Raw genomic sequence first — 20,999 nt, forward strand, 5'->3', positions numbered from 1 at the left:
AGCACTCACTGGTACTTTCAGGGTAGGGTCAATTGCGTAGAAATAGGCAGCCACACTGAAAAGGTGGATCATTGCTAGAATCAAGGAAGGCTAAGACAGCAATTTTGAGTAAAGATAGTTTGTTGGTCCACTTAAATAGTCTGGGCTTCAACAGAAATCCATTTAAGATTAATAAGAAACAGGGTAAAGTTCACAGATGGTCTGGCCTAGCAGCAGAGTGTAAACCTCCCACAGATTCTAGGTGAATTATGAGGATGCCAATTAGGAAATTGCATCAATTGGACTAGCAAATGAACGACTGATTTTAAAGTCCACAGATGGGATTCTGCTATGGTGTGGACTTTACGATTCAGATTTTTGCATAGGATGAAGCTTAAAAGATCTAGAGGATTCCATATTGTAAAGCCTGCATTCAAGCAGATCTACAGCTCAGCAAATATGCAGTCGCATGGAGCCATAAGGAGGGAAGGGGCAATAATCAGTAGTAGCTCCAGCAAGGGTCTGTACAAGAGACTTCTGTTTACCAGATTTATCAGTGTAAAGATGGTAAAACTTACTTAACTGTCTGAGATGAGATGTGAGTGGGGACTTGTAGAGATTAGAAAGAATTGTGGAAAGGACAGTAGTGGGGCACTCCATGTTGCAGAGAAGATGGGATGAAAATGCATCTAATTAACAGATGCCCCGACCACTGCAGATTTCTTGTAAGAAGCAATTAGGCCATTATGGGTAGAGTGAAAGATGCTGTAGTCAAACAATTGTAAGAATTTCTCTCCATCTTCTTTGGAGCAAGGCCATAGCTGATGATCTGTTTAGTAAGATCATAAAGGTTCTATGGATACGTTTATGAGTTCATCTCAGTTTTCAAGAATGGAGCTTTGGCCGCAAAGGTGAGTTCATTAACTTTTTTGCAATCATCTCACAGAATTTTCAGGTTTAATGTAGAGGATTTTAGCACCATGCTCGATATGCGGCTATCTGAGATTTTCTATTCATGTTAAGAATAAATGGGCAGACATATTTTTAAGCCTTTTTAGGTTTAGCAGGGCACATTCACCAGTGATCCTAGTCATGACCTCATTTTCACCACGCATCTAATGAATCTCAATTTCAGCAGGGATGGCTAGGTAAACTATATTTTTGTAGTAGAGGTGGACATGCTAATGTCCTTGGAGTTGTAGATCCACAGAATAGAGCTTTTGGTTGTCTGATGGCTGTGGTTTTGGACAACAGAGACACTGACAAGGAAGTAATGTAACCAATCAACCAGGAGCAGGGACGAAATCTTCAGAATGTCTTATTTAGCATTTCCTATGTCAACAAGCATTTGCAATGCAATAGGTCTCACATTTGTGAAAGTTTGAGCTATTGGCATCGTAAATGTTTTTAACTTACTTTTTTTTCACTGCAGTAACTAAACAGGTAAAGCTATTTACATGCACATGTTTAGTAAAAGTGAGCCGTTATAAATAAAGGCGCGCTGCCATGCTGTGTTGGGAGGTGGGGGTGGTCTACTTCGGAGGAAATTCCACAAATAACACTGCAAGCAGACGAATAAAAAGTGAAAGCAGTGCTTTGCACGAACATGCTGAGTCAGGGGTGGGAGGGGTGTGCTTTTGAGGCAAGGCAAAAACTGAAAAGACATATCTGCGCAGTCAATGAGTAAATAAAGGTGCACTGTAAGCGCTGCTCGATACTGTATGGTAGGTGGGAGGGATCTAATTTTGAGGCAAGGCAAGATAAAAAGAATACGGATGTTAATAAATAAATAAAGGTGGACTGCGAGCGCTGCACAATGCTATTTCAGAAGTGGGAGGGGTGTGCTTTACAGGCAAGTCCGGAAAACAAAAAAATCATACAGGCGCAGTTATTAAATAAAGGCGCACAGCAAATGCTGCTTGATGCTGTGTTGAAAAGCTGGGCCGTGCTGCTTATGAGGCAAAGCAAGAAGAATAAGCATACAGATGCCGTCAATAAGTAAATAAAGGCGCACAGTGAGCGCTCCTCAGTGCTTTGACGGAGGTGGAAAGGGTGTGTTTGATCATTAAATCTCAACCTTGTTTGGCAGCATACCTTTGTTTATATGCGTTCGTTACGCAATAGTTCGACTAAAGTTTGATTAACCGTGGAGGGATGTTGTAGTGTATAGTACGTTAAGGTATCGGGCATGCATTCTAGGGATTGAGACGTGTTGGAGTACAATGTTTATGGGTATTTTGAAGGGCGGGGGGCGGTTCAGGTGCCCGAGTAGCTTTCAATAATCCGCTACTTACCTGATTTTGGTGTCCAACATCCCTTCACTACACATAACCCAACAGAAACATTCTGAAGGGAATTCTTCCTTTAATTTACTTTTTTGTTTAGGTTTACTACGTTTTTGCAGTCTTTTTTAACTGGCCAGGACATGAAAATCCATGTCAGGCTGGTAAATTACTAGGTGGAAACCGTAAACATTCCAAGGAAGGATGAAAACAACCTGACAGCTCCCCTAATGTATGCATCTTCTTTTATAAATTTGTGTCCAGCATATTTTTCCAAAAATTAAACAGATTTTTTAAACAACCGAGAAAATGCAGTTCTGATAATAGTTATCACAAATGTAAACACTGAAAATGCATATGAAAGGACGCAGCTTGGTCGATAAGCCTAACTTGTAGATGGGCTGCTTCTGTCTTTTGACGCCAGGGAACTTTACTTAATTTACATTGCACTGAATCATGCCAAACGCTGCAAGGGACCAGGAGTGGCGACTGCGAAACCCCCAACAGACGCTATCATGGAGAAGATTTACATAGACGAGGAATACAGCCTCGGAACGAGCAGAGAAGCAAAAAGGGAAGCGGAGGGAGAAAGGGTGAAGTGCAGCAGAAAATTACATACTTACGATGAAAGTAAAAGATAAAATGGTTGTCGGGCAGCTGGTGCGGCCTGAATGAATCAAAGTACACTTAGTCTGACCCTACCGTTGTATCATATACATACCAGAATACAAATCCTTCATGTGTGTCACTGTCTTCCGACCCCCCAAAGGCTCGCACGCTGCCTTTATGTGACGTAAAGGCGTGACTTAGTTCTAACTGCAGGTTTCCTCGCTAAACTGTCAGCCAGTATGTACCGCTAATCTCCCATTACCAGCACGTTTTGTTGATGGTCGCCTCCAGTACGAGGTTTCACTTCCCTGGCAGACTGTGTTCTCAATGTGTTTGAGCGGAACATGAAGAGGAAACAGAACAAGTCAGTTCCCATTCCCCCTTCACTCTACGGATGGCTAATGAAAAGCACGGAATCGAAACCAGTGGTGCACACACACCACAGAGGGGCGAGGGAGCGCGGCAGCGAGGTGAACGCGCGCTGCTGTGCATAACACACGAATGTGAATGAGCGGAGCAAAGGCAGGACATGCGCCTGCCTTTGCCTAATTGCGTGCTGGCTTTAAAAAAAAAAAAAAAAAAAAAAAAAAAAAATGCAAAAGCCAATGGCAGCTGGCGAAAGCAAAAGCACACGCACAAGCGCGTGCTCCGCTTTCTGAACCCCCTACACGAGGTCTCGCGCTGCGCGAGCAGTGCTGAGCACTGCAACGCTAGGCGCGAGACCTAAAAATTGAGTCCTTAATTCGGGTGGCAGTGGGTCAAAGGTGCGCTTGCTTCAAAGAGTTTCAATTGATACACTGCACAGCGAAGGTTGAAATACCCTATGACGATATTCGAGGTATAAAACGATTTTTCTGCTACAAGTTCCATACATTGCCCATCAAAAAACAAAAATCAAGAATGAAATCATACAATACTATTTATGTGGAAAATGGCAAGAACCAAGTCTCTGGTTTTCACTTCAACAGACACCCCATTGTCAGGAAAGGAATGTAATTTTGGGGGAAGGGTTGGGGTAGTGAGAGGAAAAAGGTTGTAGTATGAAAGTGAAAAGATGGTGTACATGAATGAGGGCTGTAATTCAGAAGAGACCATGAGACACATTTGTGAGCCAGAGTAAACTGTGTCCCTATTTAACCCTAACTGATAAAGAATGGATGTGCAGTGCAATTCCCAACTTTCACAAACGCTTTTCTGCCACTCCTTCAGTGTACCAGCCTCTTTTTACACTCCTATTTAAGACAAGTGGGACAAGGAGCTACATAACAGCAGCTAATATAGATGGAAGGAATTTTTGTGCACCGGGCCCAGCAAGTCTGTTTTCCTTGTCTCCATATTTTGTTTTACTATATTGAAAAGAGTTAAATCGCAGCAGTTTTAGCTGTCTATGCATAACTAGTGTTTCTGGAGTGGTTACTGCATTGCCTTTCCTCTACTATTTCCCAGAGGATAGCCCAGTTTGCAGCAGAGCTTGGTATGTCATTCGTCAAAAATACAATATTCACACTGCTTGCTTTATTTCTTTGCCAGGTAGTGTGACTTCTAAAACTACAATGCTGCACTCTGTCAGCTGCCACACACACTTTGCTGCTCTCCTACAAAACAAACTCAGCATTCAATCCATGACAACCGAACCACAACCAGCACTTTGTGACACACCGATCCCTTATCATTAGGGCTCCCAGTTTTATGGTTTTTATTTTTTTGCCATTTCCGTCTGTATTTATCCATATTTATTTTTTGCTAGTTTTATCTATATTTATCCATATTTATTTTGGGGTTTGTGGAAAAATTCAGTTGAAATTAGTATATTTCCACATTTATTTAACCGATTAATATGCCCTCATGCTTGAATGTCTGCCAGGTTTCAGTGCTGTGAACACGCGCAAAAGATAATTCAGTCCACTTATATAAAAATATGCAAATTTTAGTATCAACCTTGTGCGTATCTACTGCTGTTAAACCCTCCTTACAAAAATTACTTTCTTTTTTAACCCCCTTATCAATCAATTCACACATCTATTGGCCTGGCAGTCATGGCAGACAGTATTTAGAATTACTTAGAAAGCAACCCAATTTCCATTTTTATCCACATCTAAAAATAAATACAGACAATAAAACGAGTGTTTTCGGTCTGTATTTATCTGTAAAAATCAGTACAAACGGAAAACAGGGAGCCTTACTTATAATACAAACCACTGAATAAATCCATACACCAGTGAATGAAGCAAAAACTCTATGGTTTCCATCAGAGAAGAACGAGAGTGAGCATAGCATCAAGACGAATATTTAAATATGCAAGAGTGTGAATGTTCAAAAAGAAAACCAATCAAAACCAAAAACTGCAGCAGAGACATAAGATTGAGAACTAAGCTGTAGAAGTAAGAGGAATAAAGGAAGAGGGAATCACTAGGACAGGGGGACATTGAGCCAAGTAGTATTCAGTTTAAAGCTCAAAAATGACTTTAGCACTCTAACCAAGCTAGGTAACCCCTTATCCATAACAAAAGTGGGTACAAGGCCAATCTATAAATAATTCAGCTTCATACTCTGCCAAAGAAGAACTCAGTAACACCAGCCCTGTGTCAGTAAGCAAGCCAAAATGTGTGAAAGGCAGCAAATTTGCGCAATGTGATATCTGCTGTGTCCCCAAGCAGCGGACTACACCTTCCCACCTGACACGGGTTAGGGGGAAGACAGCACACAGCTTAATCCACTAAGCAAAGACAACCCAAGCATGTATCAAATCTAAGAAAGTTGGGGTCTGCAAGGCTCATGACCCCCTACAGACTCCATCCACAAGGAAAGCTCAGTAATTATTACACACCAGACGTATTAAGGCCATGTGTACAAAAAAAAAAAAAAAAAAAAAACACAAACAGGTTCTGCTACAGGGGTAAATCAACAGTTAACTGATAAAGGTGTGCTGTAAAGAAACTGTTCAATTACTTTATAGAAGACAATAGGTCTGCTTTAGGTTAGTAGTGGTTTAAAAATACTTTTGCATGCATACTTCTAATCGCCATCAGAAAAGGTAATTCAATCACTGAAAACTAACTCAATGCTATTTTTAATCCTATATACAAGAGTAGTGAGCTCAGAATCTGTTTGCCATACAAAAACATTTAGAGGTAAACTCCGGCATTACGACTAAAGGTACATTGCAACTCACATCAGATTACTATTTTATTTGACCTCCAGACAACAGAAGCAAGAAAAAGGATGAAAGCATAAAAAGGCAAATAACAGTATTCAGGAGAACAGATCTTAAAAACAAGGTACATCTTTCACAGAATCAAGTTCTAACATATGCATTATTACCTGGTAAAGCAGTAATGAAATCTCGCTGTAACATAGGCTTCAAATATGAATTTATTAGTCCATGCTGATAGTGGCACATTCGCGAAATTAGATGTTCTACAAATTCAACTTGATCCGACTCAGACCACTGGTCAAAATATTTTATGCACAAGTCTTTTTCTTTTTCATAATTTCCTTCTGAAGGCCTTTTTCTGGAGACAATAACAGATGAAGGTCCATTCTGTATCTATGAATGCAGAGAGAATAGTAAAAAAAAAAACTTTAAAATTTGAAAGATTCGTGTGCTTTGGCAGATATTTCTAAAATGAAATATGGAAACATGAACAAATAAACAAAATGTTTGTAATCAGTTGGATAACAAAATGATTGCCAACCATTAAAAAAACAAAAATGGAGAAAAAAAAACGAAATCACAAAAATATCACTACATCTTTTTCCTGCATAAGTTTAAGAACACCACAAATGTAGTACTTGAGGTAAGAAAAAGTAGACAGACCACTTTTTAAGCACATGAAAACTTCACTAGGCGTTACATTAAAATGTTACTTGCTCTCCCAGTCCTTTATAGTGAATTTTCACCAAATGCATTAACATTTACTATCTACGGCCAAGCAAGTGACCTGGGAGAAATTTTACAATGGGAAAATCTATCTTCTAATCTAGAGCTTGGGTTGAGTTGCCAACCTAAATTTAACCCCACCCTACATCGAATGCTAACCTTAAGCTCCAATACCAGGCCTGAAGAAAACTCTAAAACTAAGTGCAGCCAGGTGCCATGACCTTGGCCAAGAGAAGCTAACCTAGTGTTATGAAATCACGTTTAAAGCTCACCCTATTATAAAAGTTCGGTAATTTTCAAAATAATTCTAAGATCTTTGCATGATCATTGCACAATATATATGTTTTAGGTTGAATTGTTGTGACTGCCACATGTTCAAATCTTTAACAGTCACTGTTGGGACAGTAGCTCTCAAGTTGGCCCCAAAGAGAAACTGTATGTACAAGTTTGAAAGGAGGTATCAAATTTAGTAGTATAAGAAATTGGGCATTAGTGGCAAAGGATTTAACCCCTTCACAAGTAATTATACAGTAATTGTCATTTTAATGAGAACCAAGTACCCCATTGTAGCACTTGACTCTCCCAGGGTAACAAAATGAAGTCAAAAACCTACTGAGGAGAGATGGTATGGGCTAGTAACCCCAGATAACTGGTACACAAGAAATTACTGGCACCTTAGTGCTTTTATCCAGATCAATACAGAGTGAGAAAAAAACAGACCAGCCGACACGTGTTTCGTCACAACGTGTTACAATTGTGACTCTTCAGGGCTGGGAAGGACACAAAAATATATAAGAGGGAATGTATAGATATCAATAGAAAGTGAGGAGGTAACCATGTATACAGAGAGTTGAGAAACTCTGTATTGATCTGGATAAATATATATAAAAAGATCCTTATTTAGGATATATCTGATGTGGATCCTCATAATTTCGAAAAACAAGAAAACCATTTTTTTGTACCATTACCCATCGGGCACACCTTTAACACTATTCCAATCCGTGTGCACAGGACCTCATTTCTATTTGATGGTGCGGGTTTAGACCCACACACCTGCAGGGGCTGTTTTCTTTTGGGTTTGTTTCCCCTGACCTGTCAGCACAGTTCTTACCCATCTTTAAGCGACACCTTAGACGCACACGCTTGAGCGCCATTTCTTCCTCTACTCTAACAAAACCCTTCAATATTGTTAACAATCCCCCTCTTCTTAGCTTCAGCACAGCTGTTCGGTCCTTATTCTTCTGGTTTCTTGTCTGAGGAAGCAAGGTTCCGGGTTACCTCTAAATACTAGATTTAGGGGCGTTACAGGTAAATAAAGGTTGGGAACAGTGGGTCCCTTCCTTGGGGTGAGTACAACCCCTATCATGCAACCCTCCAGTGGGAGGGGGAAAAAAGCCTCACCCTGGTTAGTTGTGTCCCCCCCCCCCCCCATCTGCAAGATGGCAGGGACACAGTTGTGCTTCACCTCACCTCCCCCACCTGAGGGGTGGAGTTGGCGGAGGTGGGTACAACTCTCTTACTTGTTTTTCCACTGGTTCTCCCGCTCAAAGTGGGGGTCAGAACCAGTGGGGACAAGTTGCTGAAAGCAGCAAGTGGACTTGGGAAGCTCACAAAGGCTACAAGCCTTTGAAGCTTCCCCTTTATGGACCCTGTCCATCCCGGGGGAAGAGGCTTGGCACCTCGTCCCAGAATGTGCATTGTTTCAGGTCCCCGAGAGCAGCAGGCTCTCGACCCACGGGTCCAGAAACATGTCTGGTGGTGGCAGATGAAAGCAGCCACTTAGCCTGGACACTAGTGGTAGGTCGTTTTTCAGGAGGCATCTCCAAGACTGGCATCAGTGTGGGTTAAATGTGCTGAAAAGTTTGATCGCAAACTTCTCAGTTTTCAGTGTAGCCATTATGGTGCTGTGGAGTTCGTAATGACAAACTCCCAGCACCATATACTCTTAATGGCAGCAATGCACTTACATTGTCCAAGAATTGACTTAGGACACTGTAGGGGTACAGAGCTCATGAACCTGTATCCTCACCACTGGTATTGTGCACCCAGCTAGAGGGGTGGCCGATGAATGCCAGGACAATGGGTTGTAGGCATGGCACACAGGGATGTCTGCCATGTCAACACTTCACTTTGTTCTGCACCAAAACACCCAGCCTGCAAAGAGGGGGGGATAGATATAGATACACACACACACAACACACAACACACAACACACAACCACACAACCACACACACACACACACACACACACACACACACACACACACACACACACACACACACACACACGCACACGCACACGCACACGCACACGCACACGCACACGCACACGCACACGCACATGCACACACAGGGCCTCGAAGGGTGACACAATAAGTACTGCAGCCCTTAGAGGTCTTCCCTGGTCACAGTGCCCTGGATACCTGTGGTACCATTTACCAGGGGCTGACCTGTGGCCAGAGATGCCAACTGGGTTTGGGCTTCAATGCAGTTTTAGGGAAAGAACATAGGCCCTGGGTACCTGATTAGCAGGAGCCCAAGGCACTCAGTCAAAGCACATCAGCAGTTCAGCAAAAAGTGGGGGCAATCAAGCAGAAAGAGGGCACTTTCTCACAGTTAAGGAATGTTGCTTATAGAAGCTGCATTCTCCCCAGGCTTTTCACAGGAGCGCGCACCATGGCTCAGATCACCAGATATCTCCATCTTTGGCCAAATGAGCATGAACAAATTGATTCATGTGAAGAGGAAAAGCCAGTATTTTATTAACAGTGGTCACTGTGATGGGCACCAAGCTACAGTCCCACGCTCCAAACCCCCCCCCCCCCACCCCCAAAAAAACCCAAAGCAGACCTCAATTTAGGGCAAGAAATAGAAAGAAATTGCTAACTTCAATGTCTACACAAAGTTTAAGTAAAAATATTATGCAGTAACAAAAATAAAAAAATATATATGTGTCCGGTTCAAAACAGTGTAGGACAAAGTACCACAAAAATGCACAAGTGGCAATGCCCAAAGATTCACCCATTTTGGGTGTGGGCTTCTTTTATTTAAGTGTTGGGATATCCAATTCCAGCCTCCTCAGATGTGACGTACTCCGGCTGGAAACTCGCGAGACAATGACTAAGCAAGAGTGGCACAAGGTTGTCCAGTGCCTAAGGACTGCAAAACTAACCACACATTTAAATGGAAGATAAAGGATATGCAACCAATCTCCCAAAGGTATGACAATCTGGATCATCCTTGCAATGGAGCAGTTAACTAGTAATATGAACGGCTCACATATTTACTTGCAGGCAAAATGCAAGTCAGAAGATGAAGTAATGTGTAGGTCTCCCAATTACACTAATCCCGCAGTGATGAAGAGCCTCCGGTGTCCCCGAATTAGCAGGACAGCTCCTTTGGGTCAAGCCGAAAGAGCGCAGAAGTAACTGGTTTGTTTGGGGGGGGGGGGGGGTCTAACTTTTGCACACCTCTCGAAGTGATGAGTTGATTCTTCTTTTGGAGTTCAGGGGGGGGGGGGGGGGACTAGAGTTTGGAATGTGCTGTTGTCTCCAATATTATATTTTCTATTACTAGTATTAAGATCTTAACTTTGACTAGACTAAACAATGTATGTGGTATGCTTACAAATGTATCCATGACAGCTGGCCCAGATTGGGGGGTGGGGCTGTTATGAATACTTATGTAATGTGTGTTGTAAATCAAACTATCACCAGCAAGGGCATTCTGGTGCTGAGCAGGTGAGTGCCTATCTCTGCCTATGGTAGGTTGGTTAACTAAAAAGCCAGGTCTTCAGCTTATTGCAGATTTTTTTTTAAAAAGAGAAGGTTTGATATGTGAAGAGGGAGGGTGTTCCATGCTTTAGGAGCAATACAACAGCATGCCCGTCGTCCTGATCAGGTCCAGAGTATGCATGGGATGCATGTGTGAGTAGGAGACCTGCAGAGTTGGTGTGTCTGGGTGGTTTTTGAATGGAGATGCAACTGTACAGATAGGATGGGCTGAGTTGTGTAGTGGTTTGAATGTGTGCAAAAAGTTTGAATTGTGCGCATTTATCGGGAGCCAGTGGAGCTCCCGGAAGTGTATTGAGAGTTCTGTGTGGGAGGCTGAGGATGAGTTTGGCGGCTGAGTTCGGGATGGTTTACAGTCTAGTGAGTTGCTTGGTGATCCTGGCATAGAGTGTGTTTCCACAGTCCAACATGCTAGGGCGCAAGTAACGTTTTCTTGTGTTGCTTGGGAACCATTAGATGATCTTAAACATCTTCAGGGTGCGAAAGCAGGATGCAGTGACTGCATTGACTGGAGCAGTCAAATCTAATTTTCTGTCTGATTATTCCACGATTCTTGGCATGGGTTCAAAGTGTGACTCAGTATATGCAGCCACCAGTTGGAGTCGCTAGCGGAGGAGTTCTTACCGAACACCACCACTTCAATCTTGATGGTGTTGACTTTGGTCTTGCAGGCGGTGCACTCGTTTCTTGAATTGGGGGTCTGGTCCAAGAGGGACAGTAGGAGTGTTGTGTCATCGGCACGACATAGTAGAGGATGCTGATGTGTGCACAGAGGTTGTTACCCAGAGAGATCATGTATGTGTTGAAGGTAGGGATGAGCGATGAACCTTAAGGCTTAAGAGAGGTCTAAGAAAATTAGGACGAGTGTGTCTTCAGTCAAAGATCATGCAGAAGTCATTTGTTGCGGCGATTACTTCGAACTGAGGGGCATCGAGGAACTGGTGGTTGCGGAGATCGTGGTTGAGGCATTGGTTCATTAGTTTCTATAAGACCATTGCCATGTATGGTAGGAGGGAAGAGGAGTCTGTGGTTAAAAAGCGCGCTCGGTCACAGGATGGCCTCATATTGTGGAATGTTTCTAGGTGTATGGGAATGTGCCGGAGTCGATGAAGGGGTTGAGGAAGGGAGTTAGTGCTTCGCAGATCTTTAGAACTTTTTGGGTGAATGTGTGGTGGGGGCAAGGGTCAAAAGGGAGCCCCAGAGTGGATGGTCTTCACGGTAGAAGAGATTTTGTCAGTCCACGAGATCAGGGTTTGTTCATCGGCTGTGATGGCAAATTGAGTATCATGGGGACATGGTCGAAGTTGATGTATATGGACGCGATTTCATTACAAACGAATTGCTGAAGCTTGTTGCAAAGAACTTGCTGGAGGTGGCAGTAGGAAGTGGTGGTCGCACCGAGAAGACCTTCGTACCCGAACCTGCAATGTGTTTGCAAACTGGAGCCTCCCTATTGAAAGCTACAGGGCACCAAATGCCAAAACAGCACTCTGCACCCGGCCTCCCCAGTGATGCTGAGGGTGCATATTTTATGCTGGCCTAAACCCCCATTTGCCCCGAGCTTAAGTCCAGGAGCTTGCATCCCACAACCCAGTGGCCTGCTCGTAAGCAGCCACCAACCGAAGAACCCTATCCCCCAGTGGATAACATTGGGCCTCGGCACTCTGCACCCATCTGCGCTTGTGCCGCTGAAGGTGTAACAAGAGTGCATCCTTGACCCCGGGGGACACCCGAGTCTAACCCCAGAATACCAACTACCACAACAAAGTCCTTACCATTGAACCAATTACACTATTTTCCTCCATAGGATAACATTGACTGTTTTTCTATGAAAAGTTTCTAAGTGTGGAGTTGGAGAATCTTACTAAATAACAAAAACACATTTACTTACCTGTCTACAGGAAATGTCCCAGTTTAGTATCCAGGTATACTACACTGTGTAAGAAAAATAATCTAAAAGTAATGTAGTGGTCATTTTACTAAACAGCCCATTCAAAGTATATATACTTTATTTCCAAAGCATTGCATTTCTCAGTTACAGTACTATAAATCAAAACAAAGTGGATATACAATTACAATCCAAACGATGTTACAACTGTATATTTACTGCAAAGTAGTTAGCTTACCTGTGCCAGGCTGGCTTGGTTCTAGAAAATAAAATGGCTAATAGAATCTTTTTACATAAAAACAATTGGTCTGAAGTTCTGTCTGAGTGTGTGAATTAATATGCTGCCTGAGCGTGTACTACAAATGCTTAACACGGTCCTCTGATAATGCCTTACTGCTCGACCACACTACCACAAATAGAGAGTGAGGTGCTGTCTACTTTACCTCTACCTACCTTTTGGGTTCCACCTTACTTTGGTATAGTATATACAGAGCCAGCTTCCTACAGTGGCAATCTTCAGATTCTTTTTTTCCGCTGTTGGGTTCAGAAGCAACAGAGGAGCTCCAGGAAAAAACATAGGAAAATGCCGCAGTAAAATCAAGTCACCTAACGGAGACAAGGAGAAGATGGTGAGAGAGAAGGTGATCCTTCATTCTCCCCTCCCACAGAGGCCCCCGGAGTGGACACAGACTAAGAAGAAATCCAGGTACGGATCATGAAAGAAAAGAAAACTAAGCTCTGCACTCATTGCCATCACAAATTTGTGCAGCGAGACAACCACAAATGTGCACTCTGTCTACCTAAAGACCTTTGGGGCGAGGATTGTGAGGCCTGTGCAGCATTTGGACCAAAGACCCTGAAGGTATGTCGAAGACAAAGGTTAGAGCACTACAACATGTCCAGGGAACAGAAAACACAGGTGTTGCAAAATGATCTGGGACTGTCCAGTGACTACGACGAGAAAGTCGAAGAGGTACAAACAGCCGACAGGGGTTAGGACGTCGGAGTTCGAGACAGACATCGAGAAGAGGCTAGCAGAGAAGAATGTGGAGAATGATGCAGAGAGAAAGTCTCAAAAGGAAAACAAAATTCGGAAATGTACGTAGGCGAAGACCTTAGGGAAAAAGAACACAAGGCAACCTCGATAGATATATATATATATATATATATATATATATATATATTTCTTCCAAACCAAGGCAGCATCAGAGACGAATATTATATATATATATATATATATATATATATATTACCTACTGGCGGTCGCCAGTAGGTAGTTATAGTTAGGACCACGTTTCCATAGGAAATCCGCAACATTCTATTTTGAATAACTTTGGCGCCGGTCGACGAATCCTCGCGAATTTTTCAAAATAGGTGGGGCGCTACGCTCCGCTCCTACCCTGAAAGTCTCGGGGGGATTCGTCAAGCAGGGGCTGAGATAAAAGGGGGGTCCCAAAACGCGTTTTTCCCATGCATTTTTCCATAGGACCTTTAGACAGGGCTACAGCCCGAACGGCTGAACAGAATTACTTGAAATTTGGCAGAGAGGTAGTCCTCAGGTCAAGGAAGTTCCTTTTGTAGGTCTGGTGTAAATCTGTTCAGTAGATTCTGAGAAAATAGCCTTTAAATCAATATATATATCTGAGCCAGCTTACGGTGCGCTTACGGTACGCTTACCGTACGCGTACGGTGGCGTGCACGAGCGCGATTCTGATTGGCTCTTAGATCTTAGTAAACATTCGAATCGGCCGAAACCAGGAAGCGGCGGCCGCCATTTTCTCTCTCGCACTGAGAGTGATGATGAAAATACAAAGCACAAAATAATGTAAACGGGCTGTTTAGACAGCTCCCACACACATAGCCATGTTGAAGGAGTCCTCAAAGATCCCCCAAGGCCAAAAACGGATTTTTTTTTTCCGCTAATTTCGCCGATTACGCTTACCGTACGCGTACGGTAAAAAATGATATAAAAAAAAACATTATCCACACTCTCCCCACCCCTTGTGCAATTGGTGGACGAAGGCCACCAATTGTGCATGGCTTATAATCTTTGAGATAAACTATAATATTTAAAAAAAAAAAAAAAAAAAAATTATCCACTCTGTCCACCCCGTGTGCAAATGGTGCCCGAAGGGCACCATTTGTGCATGGCTTATAAAAATTACGAAAAATTAAAATATTACCTTTCAAAACGAAGTGCATCATATGTCCTCCATGTGCGCACGGTGCGCGAAGCGCATCGTGCGTACATGGCCCATCTAGCATAACGTGGTATATATATATATATATATTCACTGCAAAAACCATAGGTTTCACACATGTTATAGTTAGCGGAAATTTTACTGATAAAAAAACCAATGAAATTCCCCCATTATAGTTAGTGCAGGCAACTATAACTCACGCGACCGCAATCTTCTGCTGATGACATATGTGTCTTTATGAAAAAAAAATATTTGTAATATATGTATAGCTAAAAATGTATGGAAGAAGACATGGGCAAATAAGTGTCTAAATACAGTATTAGCATCAGCAGAGGATTGCGGTCGCGTGAGTTATAGTTGCCTGCACTAACTATAACGGGGGAATTTCATTGGTTTTTTATCAGTAAAATTTCCGCTAACTATAACATGTGTGAAACCTATGGTTTTTGCAGTGAATATATATATATATATATACACACACACACATATATACATACACACACACACGATGTCAGGCAAACCCAGCCATCAAACCAGGTTCTTTATTTATACAAACGGCAGCCGCTTCCGGACATTTATTGCAACCCTACGCATTTCGGAATTTCAGTAGAGCCTCCAGTCGCGTAAGCCATTCAGGGTTGCAAGAAATGTCCGGAAGCAGCTGCCGTTTGTATAAATAAAGAACCTGGTTTGATGGCTGGGTTTGCCTGACATCGTGTGCGTCTTCGTTTATGGGCAACCTTTTGGATGAAAAAAATATATATATATATATATATATATATATATATATATATATATATATATATATATATATATATATATATATATATATATATATATATATATATATATATATATATATATATATATATATATATATATATATATATATATATATGTTTTTGGTTCAAGCTAATGCTTATTTGGAGGGCCCTCCGGCTGTGACATCGACCTTGATTGAAGTTTTTATGGAAGGGCCGCGTTGAAAGGCCCGCCGTAACTGAAAGATGATCTTTTGAACAGCCAGGGTTTGCGTCCAGAACTTTTTCTGAGCACTTCGCGCTTAAATGGGATTTGCTTGAAAGGCGGATTACGAGCATATAAAGAACTCGGTGGTAGCGAGACTCACCTGATGCACCGTGACCGAGGTATGGAACTTTTCCTATGAAGCAAATAATTGCACCAGGTACACAGTGAAGCAAGTGGAGGTGTTGCCAAGATCGACATTGGACACTATATATTAAATGAGGAGGCAGTCATGCAGAATTATGGGAAATGCAGTCCCGAAATGTTTATAAAGAGTTTTTTGATATTCTGAACGAAGGAAAACGTTTATTGGAAACCACTTGGGGGTTAATGCTGAACCTTATGTGAAAGATGAGTACTACCTTCGTTTCAGCAAAAAGAACAAAGATTTGTGATTACCTGTATGATTGTTGGAAACTGGACTGCCTCTTTAAAAGTTCTAATTGGACACTTGTCCGTCTTCAATGTCTATAAAGTTACGTTTTTTGAAGAGCTGAACGAACCCGCCGATGAGAGACAATGAGATTATATATATATATATATATAAAATTTAAAAACGACAATCATGGGTCAGCAATGAGGGATAGAAACACACAGATCCTAGACACTGGATACCGATGACTGCAAAATTGCTGGAAAGCCCCTCCGTTCTTGCAACCTCAAAGGAGAAGCCAAAATCTTCAGAAACAAAATCGCCTACGTAAGAAGAGACCGTCGCTGAAAAACTCATTTGCAACATAACCAAAGGGCCACCAAAAAGCGGACAGTTTAAATTAGCTTGGTAAGAGTATTTGGTACTTATCTCCAAATCCCAGCTCTATAAAACCATCCAAGGGAGTTTTGTCCATGTCACAGAGATGAATAATAGAATATTTAGCCTTTAATAAATAAGGCTAATTGGATGACCACAAAGCAAATTCTCTTTGGGTATTGAATTATTTGCCTACAAGAGCGCCGCTTCATTTCCAGAACAAATACAGCTTCTTTCGCGAAAGATTTACTAAACGTCAGCCAACCAAAAGTATTAAAAGAAATCATACAACCACCCAGCTTAATTCAAAAGTTGAAAAGAAGCTGCTGAAAGTGACTTCTGTTGCACTGGCCATCAGTCCCTTAATTTGGAGTGTAAAAATAAAATCTTAACTGGACAGAGCAGAATCATCACAAAAAAAGACTTTCTGCTGCTACACTGCAGAACCAGATTTTATCAGTATAAACCACTAGGGCAGCCTTCGTGGCAGAGGTTTATTGCAAAAACCTACAAACTTCATATTGATCATTGATTGATGTGTGGCATAATGGATACGGAGGTAGATTGCTGCAGTGGTTGTGTCTCTTCTGGAGGTCTAAGTAAAAGCAGCTCAAGGAAAGTGAACGTGGGCTGTCCAAACAACTTCAGGATTGATTTTAAAAAACTTAATACATAGAAAGGGGGTGGTGCTTTCAGTCTGATGCAAGTCTGAAAGCACATTAGGAAAAAAGAGTGGAACAAAATAATGCTCTGTGTGCATGGAATAGCAATTATGGAACCTAATGCAAAGGCTCACTATCGTGTGCACGGTAAACAGTCGACAAGAAGATGGTCTTCTATTTCACAGGCTGTATCTTGTTTCCCAGGATCTGCAGCAACAGACTCTCCATCTCATTGAAAGAGGGCAAATGTTTGGGCCCTATGGTGAGATTGTTGCTTTGGTTGAACAAACTATACCAGTTTAAATGATCCAAAGACCAAAGGTTTTTACCCACACTGGAATGATCACTTACAGCTGCACAGGCACATTCACCTCAAAAAGGGAGGAAGAAATATGAACAGAAACCATACTGTCAGCGCAGAATTCAAGTGTCGCCACAAAGAAAGTTATCCATGATGCAAACAGTTTCCAAGGAGAACAGGACTTGCAATATTGGTGGACCACAGTGGGTGTTCTACTATTTAAACAAAGCTGCTATAAAATTCAAAGGTACGATCTCCTAAAACAAAACAAAAAGTGTCTTAGTGAGAGGTAAGCAAAGCCTGTGAAGCATGCTCACCTGAATGTTCCTAATCAATGACCGCTAACGGGCAGTGACATTTCTTGGTCTGTCATATAGAACCAAGTTTCAGTAGTAAGCCTGCAGTGGAACTATGGTGCGCAACACCGAGGTTGTTATTGTAACGTGTACCTGGTGTACAGTTGAAATGAAATTTTGTCTCAAAGGTTAGGAGAGAATATAGTTTAAAATCAAGAAATCAAAGTGACCTCAAAAACATCTTGGGGTAATCAAAAATTTTAACCAGCACCCACACAAGTACCAAATCCATACTGCAAGGACAGCAATCCACCCGGTTTGGGTCATTTAAAAATAATAGAAGGGATTTCTTTCTACAATTATCAAGATTGAAATTAGGGATAGTGAGTATAACGTTGCTTTGCTAACAGGAAGTCTAAAATGCAGCAAGGCAATTAAAACTATGGAAGCATTGTTCTGTGGTAACAGTCTGAAAAGGCACATGTGAAAATGTTCCTTTTAATAGCTTCTCAAATGAAGTGATTTCACCTGGTTTACCATCCAGGCCAACCCAAAGAGCATGGTTGTCACTAACTCTAGGTGAAGCCAGTACAGCTGGCCACTTATAAGGACAGGGTGAGAATTTCCCACAACAGAAAGGCAAAGCACATGTTCATTTATCAAGTGGAAGAAACTTCAGACAGTGGAATGTGTTTCATTGTCAACTGCTTGACCAGCAGAAGGCCAAGGACTCGCAATTAAGAAAAATAACCCAGCAGGAGGTGAAAGACTAAACCAAGCCTTCCCATGCTTCCAATCCTCAACCTTATCGGTCATGCTGGTCGATGGGCCACATATCTGGCAAGGTGCTAGTATGCATAGTTGTATTATCTTTGACATCATAGGTCCATTTCTCCTCATCAGCTGCACAGATTCTCTAGCCCTCAAATCAGTATGCATATTAGAATCAATTATATTCCCCAATGCTGTGTTCCTTTTTGTTAGGAATGAGTAGAGTGCTGCCATTTTGCTTACATTTGAACCTTTTTGAAATGCTACAACCCCAGCAGCCATTTTTGACATGTTCTCCTCCCATAGCTGCTTAAACCTCCCTGTCTTTCAAAGCATGTTTGATTTCACAACTTTGCCGAGTTAAGGTGGCACGTTTATCAGTTACCAAGCATGAATTGATATCAATGTAGCTGTCACCCCAATGTATTAGTTAAAGTATTGTAGCTTCCAACACTGATGCTGAGACTATGCATTATCAAGATCTCTAAAATCAAGATATTAGGTTTGATAAAAATGGATATCTGTGGTTTATTCTGGCTGAATCCGACTGGTCTATATGAGGTATTTGAACATCATTATCTTAGCATTCTACTGTATGCTAAGTCAGCTTTGTCTCCTTACCAGAAAGAGAAGGCTGTCTCAGTCGCAGCAACAATGCATGTGTGATCTTGTTCCAACAACAAATATGGTGGTTGGACAATTCAATTCGGATAAAGCAAAATCATAATCTCACAACTGACCCGTGCTGGTGTTCTCTGGCTCCAGAAGGGTGAAAATATGGATGCTATGGAAGAGTCCGTGATATAACAGCTCAATCTGAAAATATTCATTCTTAGGTTAAGGACTAGGAGTTAAACTGAGTTTAGACTGTGCACACAGGAGTGTGTGCCAGTCTATAGATTAACTGTTGCACGAGGAGCTCAGTGTTGATAAATGTATGCTTTCCCTCATTAACAGAGAAGAGAACGTTAGACACCAATTAAAGCTCAGAGGTTGGTTGAATCCTTGGGCCTAGGAGGTGACCAAGAGAATTTTAAAGGCAAAAGGATAATGGATGATTTGAATGGTTAAAGATAGATGTCTTTCTGTGCCTCATACAAAGTTAAATCAATGAATTTTAACTAGGCTACTCTTTTTTGTTGTTGTAAACAAGTGCTTACAGATGAACTATCTTGCACGGTGGCATGCTTCTAGTTAGGAAAATAGAAACTGTTCCAAGAGGTTCAACCGGATAATAAAAAAGTCTGCTCCTAAAATTGGTTAATCTTTCATGTTTTTCATTACCTGAGGCTTCGAAAGTACTCTCAAAGACAAATATTACTGCCAGATAGCAATGGCAAGCAGGAGGATGTGTGTTAGGGCGCACCCAGCTTAAGGTGACCATGGAAAAGTATATGGATGTGTGTGCATTTTAACATTGATATGGGCCCAGTAAAGTAATTTTGACTTATGACAGTATAACGTTGAAATGCCTTTTTGTACAGGACTCATGTTAATACTGATTTTGAGACAACTTTCCCTGGCACGGCAGTGACTAGATGTTGATGTCAATATTTCCTCTTAGGGATGGTGTTAGCAAAGACATTCTGATTCTGCAAAATTTCTATGTATAATATACTTAAATAAGGAGGCTTTCTGGCTACCCTCTTCTTCAGTTAGTTTGTTTTTGTCTACCAATGTTTACTCTGCCCACTACAGCATACAAAATGGAGCGATTGCTCAGCCTTCAGCCACTGACTAACTTCAGTCGGTGACGGTTTTAGAAGGACCACATAAACACACAATAGTTCTATGAATAGGCAGCAACTACTAGGGAAATGTGTGTGTTGAGACGATGAATATATCTGCCAGTAGCTTATGTTTAATTATTTTTTAGATTGATGAGGGCCAGGCAGTTTTTCTAACAATGTTTTACAAACACCATGACAAAACATGCATTGACGGAGCCAAAAGGCTGGCAGCCAATTCGAGAACGAATCGTTTCTTACCCGTCGGTGTAGTTTTGCAGCTTGAAGATCTTTCTGGATTCACTATGCTGTGCATTATTCCGCGATCTGGTGGTTGGATCCAGATTCGTAGTCCTTTTTTTTTTGTAGCCCAGGTGGGCGTCGACGTCCCACCATTTGGTGTACCTCTCGTGATGTCGGCGTGCTTCCTGCGGAAGTCCCACCTTTGGGGCGCCAACTTCGGGTTCTTTTTTCCCTTCCTCTCTTTTTTTTTTTTTTTTAACCCTAGGCATTAAGTATCTTCCTTATATATCCTCTCCGTTTTATCCTGTTATTTCAGTCTTTGTCCTTCCACCCTTTTTTCTCCATCCTCATCTTCCTGGCGGAGGTGGGTGGGTTCGCTAGTGAATCCAGAAAGATCTTCAAGCTGCAAAACCACACCGACAGGTAAGAAACTATTCGTTTTGCAGCGTGAATCTTTCTGGATTCACTATGCTGTGCATAGATTTTGTAGCGGTTTGTTATCTCTGTGGCGGCTGGGTGGAAGATGAGCCTTGTTCGTTGAATATATGTTGAAGCACCTTCTGTCCTACTTGTGCTTCCTTGTTCATCTGTA

General features: G+C 41.8%; 1 protein-coding gene across 2 annotated transcripts in view; it reads right to left on the reverse strand.

Moving 5' to 3' along the window:
- The window catches only part of FBXW11 (F-box and WD repeat domain containing 11), a 540,498-nt gene that overhangs the window by 399,134 nt on the left and 120,365 nt on the right, over positions 1–20,999 (reverse strand). For both annotated transcript variants that reach the window (XM_085617878.1, XM_085617877.1), the window contains exon 3: positions 6,192–6,417. In XM_085617878.1, the coding sequence (XP_085474004.1) occupies positions 6,192–6,417 (226 nt within the window). The remainder of the gene's footprint in view (positions 1–6,191; positions 6,418–20,999) is intronic.

The sequence above is a fragment of the Triturus cristatus genome, chromosome 7 (genome assembly GCF_964204655.1).
Source record: "Triturus cristatus chromosome 7, aTriCri1.1, whole genome shotgun sequence".
NCBI classification, from domain to species: domain Eukaryota; kingdom Metazoa; phylum Chordata; class Amphibia; order Caudata; family Salamandridae; genus Triturus; species Triturus cristatus.